The 12,120-nt window shown below is 41.4% G+C and overlaps 1 protein-coding gene across 1 annotated transcript in view; it reads right to left on the reverse strand.

Moving 5' to 3' along the window:
* large1 (LARGE xylosyl- and glucuronyltransferase 1) overlaps positions 1 to 12,120 on the reverse strand; it is a 75,343-nt gene that overhangs the window by 43,951 nt on the left and 19,272 nt on the right. The window contains exon 4 of the mRNA XM_079263509.1: positions 2,952 to 3,034. Coding sequence (XP_079119635.1) covers positions 2,952 to 3,034 — 83 coding nt within the window. The remainder of the gene's footprint in view (positions 1 to 2,951; positions 3,035 to 12,120) is intronic.

Raw genomic sequence — 12,120 nt, forward strand, 5'->3', positions numbered from 1 at the left:
CTCATACATTTTACAATGGCAAAGTCAAAACCCAGACATAGTTTCATTTTACTGTAGGCGACCTGTGGGCCTGTGGAGTAGACAGGAATTTAAAACACTTTGCAATATGTCAATTTTGTTTTCCTTTTTAATTTTGTATTTGGATGAGGACTTTTCAAGTACATCTCTACTTAAGAACATGTTCAATTCCTTATTTTCACTTTGTGAAAGCAGTAACTCTCAAACAGGCAGTTACATAGATAAGAAAAGTAACAGTCCATTTTCATTGTCTTTTTGACTTCTAATGCTTCCGTAAGGATATGCCACATAAACAAGGTCAATACGGTACAAGATGAAATAGAAAAGACCAGGGTTACAGTACTGACATTCATACATCTCAAATGGTTTCACTAATTCTCCCCAAGGGTTCCAGTACTTATCAAACTTATCTTGTTCAAGTCCATAAGGCATGTCATTTTTTTTCAATTACATAAATGTCATGGACAACATTAATCTACTCTTCAAAAGAAGTCATGTCCTTGTAATAGATTCCAGCAGTAAATAAACATATATTCTTTTGTATGTTCCACTAATTGGGCCGGTCTCTTTCCAAGACAAAGAGTGTTAAAGTCATGAGGTAGAGATATCTCCGTAACCTTTTCTATACTATTTCTACATTGAGGCCAAAATTATGCAAGTTTGGGGCAGCCACAGAATATTGATAGTGGCTGGTATTGCTAGTCCCATACCGTCTCCCACACTGCAGGATGGGCCTTTCACCATGGACACCCTTTGTGAGGGACCCTTAAAAAAATGGACTGTTCTCTTCCAGACAACTTCCTTTAGTGCATTTCACATTATTTTCTAATATTTACTTCCACACTCACAATGTAAGTGTAAAACCTCCATTCTCATCACATTTCTCTTTAATATTTACTGTGTCTGAGCTTACCTTGTCTCGTATACCAGTATAGTATTGCAGTAACCTTTGATCTTGGTTCTGCTCTATACGCTTTGAGAAAAAGATGGGTTATTCCTGATATGAGTTTGAACTGACAGTTTCATGTTACTCTCCAAGGAAAGTCTAATTTAGACAAGTCTAAAATCTTGTCTGAGTCTTTTTCTAAGAAATTACTATTTTTAAAGTCTCCCAAATCTGGGAGATTTCCTTTCTTATCACATAGATTATAATATATTGTGACCCGATGTCCTGCCCCCTTTTTAAACCCTTTCTAAATCCATAACATTCTGCTCAAATCCCGGTTCATAACCAATCCTAGTTCTTGATGAGCACGACTGCACTTCGGCCTTAAACCAGGCGGGAATGCCCTGGGACCTTCTTTATAAAACATTGCGTGGGATCTATACTAGAACTGCACGTACGCTCAAAAGCTGGAGATGGCGTATGCCAAAAGAATTCAGATTTACAAAACCAAGTGCAGCACTCCTACAGGCAATGTTGCATTTCACACCTGCACCTCAGCATTTGCGTACTAAGGCTGCAACGATGTCTGTCTATTTGGTGTATCTTTGTTTCTTTTTTTTTTCCCACCCCAACCGCTTCTTACATCACGTTACTGTGGTAACCATGATCATCTATAGCTATGTATTCTCAGAGGTCAGCTGAAGTTTTAGACAGAAGACTGATGTTGTCAGAGTGACTAGAGGCAGAAAGAAGACGCTGTCTCTCAGGTGGGATGGTATTAGTAAGAACCAAGCTGCATGACTCTCCATCACCACTGGTATCAGGAATGGGATTTACGGTGGAGGGTAAACTGCTACCACTGCCAGAAATGAAATGAGAAGAACTACAAAAATATGAAGCATTACACATGTCTTAAATCACACTCCATATTCGATATTTCATTACAAGTCTATGCTACTGGGAGGATGTGCAGCTGCAGGTCAGCTAGTTGTATGGTTCCCAAGACCATCGAGTCAAGCATGAGAACATAAACCACTCCCACACAGGAGCATCTCTCAGGCACAGCTGAAAAAGTGAGGTTTTCTGGGGAGAGCAGTCTCCAGGCAGGACATGATGCTAAATGTGTCATGTGGCAATATGTTTATAGCATGCCTTGTGTCAATAAAAGTAAGAATGTTTGATTCACTATTTATGAGCTTTTAATAAAGTCCAGCAGTCTGGAAGAGGATTCCTCCTCTTTTGTGTGAAATGTCCCTTTAACCCCAGAGTTCTTTCATCTTTAGAGACACATCTGATTGGACGGGTGGAAATGAACATTTCAGAGGCTGGGTTCAATCTGGCCATTAAGTCTAGAAGAGAGGCATTTCTTCTAGACTGGAGGGTGATGGAGTCCCAGCTCCATCCCACCCCACTCCCAGTCCCACCAGTGGCAGCAAAATGTCCTACAAGAGCAGAGTCAGGCTAGAAGTTTACTGTCGGGAATGTGAAGTCTGGAAGGATCATAGACAGAGCTGGAAATAGAAGGTGTAAGTGTGAAGATATTAAACTTTTTATCTTACTGCACACACATGTACAGTAAGAAATAATCTTATTAATACGTTATTGTTAGATTTACTGTGTTAATATTATTATCATTTAAATTGAAAAAAAGAGGGTGTCAGGGTGTCAGTGCAGCATTTGATGTAATTTAACATGACATATCAGGGGAAGGGTTCACATAGGTTCAGATGGAGAAAACATGCTGTTTAGCAACCTTCATCATCTTCTATCTGGCAATATGAAATCCATGCAGGTCTTTGTTCAAGAGGGCCCTGGTGTTCAGGAACATAACAGAATCTCAACAATAAACCTGAATGATCAGAAATAAACCACCTCATGCTGCTGGGTTGTCAGAAGACATGATGGAGATGGACTGCCTCTCTCACAGTCTATGTGAGACAGTTTCTTGAGACAATCCATTAAAATAAGAAGTAATCAAATTAAAACATGATTCTGACAAACCAGGTTATGAAGGAGGGGTGAGAAGTGTGAATGAATGATTGCGTACCTGTGGAAGAGGACAGATTTAACCAGCGTCACCACGTCTCTGCTGGCGTTGTAACCTGCACAAACGATTGCCACATGGATGGTCTGTGGAGGAAATGGAAAAATAACACAAACTGAGCAATTTATTCTGGACAGAGCAGGTTAGAAAGACATTTACAGAGCTGCTGTAGATTTCACACCTATTCCATTCTATTCTTTTCTGCAGTCATTCAGAAGACACTTCTCATCAAAGTGACTTGCAGCTGAGAGTGAGAACAATGAAAGTGTTGTGGAAATTTAACTTTTCTAGGTTTAGGTACTTATTCATTTCATAATCCCTAGCATTTATTCATTTCTGCGGATTGTTGTGTAGGTCTGAAGATGTCATGCTGAAAGTAAAGACTTCGGCTTAGTTACACAGTGTCTGCTTATTGTCCTGACAGACATTCATAATATGTAGAGGCCTTGAGATGTCAACATTCAGACATCTGGGATCTGATTGACTAAGAACACTTTAAAGCTAGGGACTCAGATACCATGGTGTCCTCAAGGAGATTTTTGACCTCACCTTTTAGAAAAATAACAGACCATTCTCAAGTAAAACAGATTTACTGATGTCTGCTAGGATGAAGGCTTAAAAGGCAGTTTGGTCTAGGACTCTTTAGAGCATTTTTACATTTCAGATCAGTCGGACCTCTGAACTGCAAATTGCAATTTGTATGACTCTGTTCTTTCTTATGTTCTGTTCAATAAACTTTGTAATCTTTTCCATTTCAGAACCAGCCTCCTCCTCATTGACAGACATTTTCCCACAACACAAGCAAGAAGTCAAACAACAGGGATGTCATTATTAAGTGCTAGTCAAATTGCTGCAGTCCCGTTGGATGCAGGTGCTGCCGTGTCATGATGGAGGCAGTGCTTTGTTCCCCTTCCCCTCCCTACAATAATTTATGAGAACACAGTTTCATCACATAACATCATCTTGGGCATAAGTGCACACAGCTTATGCAGTGCTGAGTTGTGTGAAAGAGCTTGACAAGTCTTTCTATCTCATTCTGATAAGTAGAAGAGGCAAGCTAAGTACGAAAGCGCTCCTTGAAAAACTAAGTCTTCAGCTTGCTCTCAAAAGTAGATAAAGAATCTGCGAATCGGACAGAGTTCGGTAGATCATTCCACAAACGTGTAATAACTGAGGAAAAAAGAGCCTGGCGAGTGATCTAGTCCCACGCAGTGGTAACACTCAACATCTTTCACAGCGTAACTGTGGAGAGGGAGTGTAAAGGTAGACAGGAGCATTTGACTTATTGTTTTGTAAACCAGAAGCAAAGCTTTGAATTTGATGCGCTGTAACTGGAAACCAGTGAAGTGCGATTAGCAGCAAAGTGACATGAGCTCGTTTGGGTTGGTTGAACACCAGACGGGCTGCGGCGTTCTGGATCATCTGGAGAGGTTTAAACGAGCATGCAGGCAGACCTGCCAGTAGGGAACTGCAGTAATCGATGCATGAAGTGACCAGAGCCTGAACCAAACCCTGTGTCATGTGTTCTGTCAGGTACATCTGATTCTCTTGATGTTGTAGAGAGCAAATCGGCAAGTAAGGGGTGACTGAGCCAACATGGATCTTAAAGGTCAATTGGTAATCCGCCACGACACCCAGATTCTGGGAAGCAGGCGTAGGAACAAGTCGAACTGTACGAGTCAAACTGCATGCTTATTTGTGAGGGAAAGAAAGGACTGGTAGGACAAACAATAAGTACTGTCTTTAACAGAGCTGAAGGTGGCCATCCTTCATCCATGCAGAGATATCAGCAAGGCAAGCTGATATTCTCAGTGAAACGTCGTCTGGTGGGAAGGAGAGGAAAAGCTGAGTGTCATCTGCATTGCAGTGGTAGGAGAAGTCATGAGAGCTTCTAACTGCACCGAATGAGGAGGTGGATGGTGGAAAGAGAAGAGGGCCGAGCACCGATCCCTGAGGCTCCCCTGTTTTCATGTGATCTGGACACTTCTCCTCACCAGGATACTGAGGACTGACCAGTGGATCTGGTCCATCAGTATCAGGACTGAGGACTGACCACAGACGAACGGACTGCTGGAAGACAGAGGGAAAGACAGCGGATTCCAGAGAGGAGATGATAATATGGGTCACTGCAGATTGATTGGAGGTAAAATGCTCTGCAGGATGTCCGTAGGGACTGGATCAACAGGACAGCTAGTGGCTTTAGAGTTGACTACAAGCTCAAAACCCACTACTGACTAGAACTTTAGAGACTTCATTTAGCAAAGTGAGGCACCACCAGCTGGATGTGGCGTCTGAGTCAGAGAAGTCCAAGTAGAAAGGGAGAGCAGAGTAAACCTTGTCAGACAGCTGTGTAGATCTAAAAGATTTCAAGTTTCTGCTGTAGGAAACCAGTTTGAGTGTTATGAGAGGGCTGAGAATTTGACCAGTAACTGGTCTGAGTGGGTGACTGACAGACCAGCTGTGGAGCAGCTTCTGGGGTCTCAGTTATATAACATTGCGTAGGATCTATATTAAAGTGTGCATACGCCCAAAAACTGGAAATGGTGTACGCCAGAAAAGATCTAGATCTATAAAACCATGCACAAATGTAAAAACAGCAGCTGCAAATGCTTCTCTGCAGGCAGCATCGGGAACTTAACTAGTGATGGGAGTTATTGAGCAATGCCAGCGTTTTGGTCGACCAGACTTCAAACTCTGCCAGATTGTCATGTTTCTTCTTCTGACACTTAAAAACTGCAGTGAAGTGTGATTCAGACCGAGCAATTCGCATGAGGAGTGATGGAGGCGGCAAGCTGGATGTTTTCATAGGAATTTCATGGCTTTTGGTTTTGTTTGTTACCACTGTGTAACTGCATCCAGAAAACACCTGCTTCTCATGTTTGCAGGCTAAAGTATTTCATTCTTCTTCTTGAGGGATGCAGCGACTTAAATGTCCATTTTGTCCTTGTTATGTGAAACTGGACAGCAGGGAGGTCTGTTCGGGACCTGGTTCCTTGTTCTGATGCAGTCCGTCTGAATCTTTCTTTATGCTTTCACAGTGCACTGACACACTGGCATGCCATCACCCCATCCCAGTTATAGGATGGAGGACAGTTAACTGGCATGGAGGACTGGTCAAACATTGGACACATTTCCATTAACTATTAATAACACAATGTTTTTGCCCAATTTAAATATAATAAAGCCAATAATGTAATCATACCTTTTGTGTCTAAATGCAGTCTTCTTCATGGATTATTCCATTGTGGACCGTAATTATAATTTCTAATGACTTTGTCATGAAAGGCCAATAACCAACAGCATTTCTATTAATTCTATCAATGCATTTCTGTGTATAGTTTGCTTGACGGCAGCTTGGTGGAACAGATCTTGTCTTCTTCCCCCTTCAGTTTACATTTTTACCTCCACCATGGAGGTGGTGGTAGTTATGTGTTTGCCAGAGTTTGTCCAGAAAACTTTACATGAAAACTCCCAGAGGGATCTTCATGACGCGTTTCTGAGAATGGGACCTGGTCCAACTTAAGACTCCTTTAAATGTTGGGAGTGATCCGAGTCAGCTTCTGGATGCAGGAATGTTGTAAAGGATTCTTCCTCATTGTGAGCTAAAACTATTTTCAGTATATCTGCATATAATTACACAATAAATGGTGATAAATTCCAGGAGAAGTTCCCAACAGGTTTTCCAAGATATCAAGGATAAATGTGGATCCGAGCCACATTCTGGATACTACCATCCAGAACAGGAACAACATTCTGGATACTACTATCCAGAACAGGAACAACATTCTGGAAACAACTATCCAGAACAGGAACAACGTTCTAGATACTACCATCCAGAACAGGAACAACATTCTGGATACTACCATCCAGAACAGGAACAACATTCTGGATACTACCATCCAGAACAGGAACAACATTCTGGAAACAACTATCCAGAACAGGAACAACGTTCTAGATACTACCATCCAGAACAGGAACAACATTCTGGATACTACCATCCAGAAAAGGAACAACATTCTGGATACTACCATCCAGAATAGGAACAACATTCTGGATACTACCATCCAGAACAGGAACAACATTCTGGATACTACCATCCAGAAAAGGAACAACATTCTGGATACTACCATCCAGAATAGGAACAACATTCTGGATACTACCATCCAGAATAGGAACAACATTCTGGATACTACCATCCAGAACAGGAACAACATTCTGGAAACAACTATCCAGAACAGGAACAACGTTCTGGATACTACCATCCAGAACAGGAACAACATTCTGGATACTACCATCCAGAAAAGGAACAACATTCTGGATACTACCATCCAGAACAGGAACAACATTCTGGATACTACCATCCAGAACAGGAACAACATTCTGGAAACAACTATCCAGAACAGGAACAACGTTCTAGATACTACCATCCAGAACAGGAACAACATTCTGGATACTACCATCCAGAACAGGAACAACGTTCTAGATAATACCATCCAGAACAAGAACAACATTCTGGATACTACCATCCAGAACAGGAACAACGTTCTAGATAATACCATCCAGAACAGGAACAGCGTTCTAGATAATACCATCCAGAACACGAACAACATTCTGGATACTACCATCCAGAACAGGAACAACGTTCTAGATACTATCATCCAGAACAGGAACAACATTCTGGATACTACCATCCAGAACAGGAACAACGTTCTAGATAATACCATCCAGAACAGGAACAACGTTCTAGATAATACCATCCAGAACAGGAACAACGTTCGAGATAATACCATCCAGAACAGGAACAACATTCTGGATACTACCATCCAGAACAGGAACAACGTTCTAGATAATACCATCCAGAACAGGAACAACATTCTGGATACTACCATTAAGAACAGGAACAACAATCTGGATACTACCATCCACAACAGGAACAACATTCTGGATACTACCATCCAGAACAGGAACAACGTTCTAGATAATACCATCCAGAACAGGAACAGCGTTCTAGATAATACCATCCAGAACACGAACAACATTCTGGATACTACCATCCAGAACAGGAACAACGTTCTAGATACTACCATCCAGAACAGGAACAACATTCTGGATACTACCATCCAGAACAGGAACAACGTTCTAGATAATACCATCCAGAACAGGAACAACGTTCTAGATAATACCATCCAGAACAGGAACAACGTTCTAGATAATACCATCCAGAACAGGAACAACATTCTGGATACTACCATCCAGAACAGGAACAACGTTCTAGATAATACCATCCAGAACAGGAACAACATTCTGGATACTACCATTAAGAACAGGAACAACAATCTGGATACTACCATCCAGAAGAGGAACAACATTCTTGATGCTACCATCCAGAACAGGAACAACATTCTGGATGCTACCATCCAGAACAGGAACAATGTTCTGGATACTACCATCCAGAACAGGAACAACATTCTGGATACTACCATCCAGAAAAGGAACAACATTCTGGATACTACCATCCAGAACAGGAACAACATTCTGGATACTACCATCCAGAACAGGAACAAAATTCTGGAAACAACTATCCAGAACAGGAACAACGTTCTAGATACTACCATCCAGAACAGGAACAACATTCTGGATACTACCATCCAGAAAAGGAACAGCATTCTAGATAATACCATCCAGAACAGGAACAACGTTCTAGATAATACCATCCAGAACAGGAACAACATTCTGGATACTACCATCCAGAACAGGAACAACATTCTGGATACTACAATCCAGAACAGGAACAACATTCTGGATACTACCATCCAGAAAAGGAACAACATTCTGGATACTACCATCCAGAACAGGAACAACATTCTGGATACTACCATCCACAACAGGAACAACATTCTGGATACTACCATCCAGAACAGGAACAACATTCTGGATACTACCATCCAGAAGAGGAACTACATTCTGGATACTACCATCCAGACCAGGAACAATCTTCTGGATACTACCATTGAGAACAGGAACAACGTTCTGGATACTACCATCCAGAACAGGAACAACGTTCTAGATAATAACATCCAGAACAGGAACAACATTCTGGATACTACCATCCAGAACAGGAAAAACATTCTGGATACTACCATCCAGAACAGGAACAATATTCTGGATACTACCATCCAGAACAGAAACAATATTCTGGATACTACCATCCAGAACAGGAACAATGTTCTGGATACTACCATTCAGAACAGGAACAACATTCTGGATACTACCATTCAGAACAGGAACAACATTCTGGATACTACCATTCAGAACAGGAACAACATTCTGGATACTACCATCCAGAACAGAAACAATATTCTGGATACTACCATCCAGAACAGGAACAATCTTCTGGATACTACCATCCAGACCAGGAACAATCTTCTGGATACTACCATTAAGAACAGGAACAACATTCTGGATACTACCATCCAGAACAGGAACAACATTCTGGATACTACCATCCAGAACAGGAACAATGTTCTGGATACTACCATTCAGAACAGGAACAACATTCTGGATACTACCATCCAGAACAGGAACAACATTCTGGATAATACCATCCAGAACAGGAACAACATTCTGGATAATACCATCCAGAACAGGAACAACATTCTGGATACTACCATCCAGAACAGGACCAATGTTCTGGATACTACCATCAAGAACAGGAACACGTTCTGGATACTACCATCCAGACCAGGAACAATCTTCTGGATACTACCATTAAGAACAGGAACAACATTCTGGATACTACCATTGAGAACAGGAACAACGTTCTGGATACTACTATCCAGAACAGGAACAACGTTCTAGATAATACCATCCAGAACAGGAACAACATTCTGGATACTACCATCCAGAACAGGAACAACGTTCTAGATAATACCATCCAGAACAGGAACAACATTCTGGATACTACCATCCACAACAGGAACAACATTCTGGATACTACCATCCAGAACAGGAACAACATTCTGGATACTACCATCCAGAAGAGGAACAACATTCTGGATACTACCATCCAGACGAGGAACAATCTTCTGGATACTACCATTAAGAACAGGAACAACATTCTGGATACTACCATTGAGAACAGGAACAACGTTCTGGATACTACCATCCAGAACAGGAACAACGTTCTAGATAATAACATCCAGAACAGGAACAACATTCTGGATACTACCATCCAGAACAGGAACAATATTCTGGATACTACCATCCAGAACAGAAACAATGTTCTGGATACTACCATTCAGAACAGGAACAACATTCTGGATACTACCATTAAGAACAGGAACAACATTCTGGATACTACCATCCAGAACAGGAACAACATTCTGGATACTACCATCCAGAACAGGAACAATGTTCTGGATACTACCATTCAGAACAGGAACAACATTCTGGATACTACCATCCAGAACAGGAACAACATTCTGGATAATACCATCCAGAACAGGAACAACATTCTGGATAATACCATCCAGAACAGGAACAACATTCTGGATACTACCATCCAGAACAGGACCAATGTTCTGGATACTACCATCAAGAACAGGAACACGTTCTGGATACTACCATCCAGACCAGGAACAATCTTCTGGATACTACCATTAAGAACAGGAACAACATTCTGGATACTACCATTGAGAACAGGAACAACGTTCTGGATACTACTATCCAGAACAGGAACAACGTTCTAGATAATACCATCCAGAACAGGAACAACGTTCTGGATACTACCATCCAGAACAGGAACAACGTTCTAGATAATACCATCCAGAACAGGAACAACATTCTGGATACTACCATCCAGAACAGGAACAACATTCTGGATACTACCATCCAGAACAGGAACAACATTCTGGATACTACCATCCAGAACAGGAACAATGTTCTGGATACTACCATCCAGAACAGGAACAACATTCTGGATACTATAATCCAGAACAGGAACAACATTCTGGATACTACCATCCAGAACAGGAACAACATTCTGGATACTACCATCCACAACAGGAACAACATTCTGGATACTACCATCCAGAACAGGAACAACATTCTGGATACTACCATCCACAACAGGAACAACATTCTGGATACTACCATCCAGAACAGGAACAACATTCTGGATACTACCATCCAGAAGAGGAACTACATTCTGGATACTACCATCCAGAACAGGAACAACATTCTTGATGCTACCATCCAGAACAGGAACAACATTCTTGATGCTACCATCCAGAACAGAAACAACATTCTGGATACTACCATCCAGAACAGGACCAATGTTCTGGATACTACCATTAAGAACAGGAACACGTTCTGGATACTACCATCCAGACCAGGAACAATCTTCTGGATACTACCATTAAGAACAGGAACAACATTCTGGATACTACCATTGAGAACAGGAACAACGTTCTGGATACTACCATCCAGAACAGGAACAACGTTCTAGATAATACCATCCAGAACAGGAACAACATTCTGGATACTACCATCCAGAACAGGAAAAACATTCTGGATACTACCATCCAGAACAGGAACAATATTCTGGATACTACCATCCAGAACAGAAACAATATTCTGGATACTACCATCCAGAACAGGAACAATGTTCTGGATACTACCATTCAGAACAGGAACAATCTTCTGGATACTACCATTAAGAACAGGAACAACATTCTGGATACTACCATCCAGAACAGGAACAACATTCTGGATACTACCATCCAGAACAGAAACAATATTCTGGATACTACCATCCAGAACAGGAACAATGTTCTGGATACTACCATCCAGACCAGGACCAATGTTCTGGATACTACCATTAAGAACAGGAACAACATTCTGGATACTACCATCCAGAACAGGAACAACATTCTGGATACTACCATCCAGAACAGGAACAACATTCTGGATACTACCATCCAGAACAGGAACAATGTTCTGGATACTACCATTCAGAACAGGAACAACATTCTGGATACTACCATCCAGAACAGGAACAACATTCTGGATACCACCATCCAGAACAGGAACAACATTCTGGATACTACCATCCAGAACAGGAACAACATTCTGGATACTACCATCCAGAACAGGAACAACATTCTTGATGCTA

Source organism: Telmatherina bonti (genome assembly GCF_933228915.1).
Source record: "Telmatherina bonti genome assembly, chromosome: 23".
Lineage (NCBI taxonomy): Eukaryota > Metazoa > Chordata > Actinopteri > Atheriniformes > Telmatherinidae > Telmatherina > Telmatherina bonti.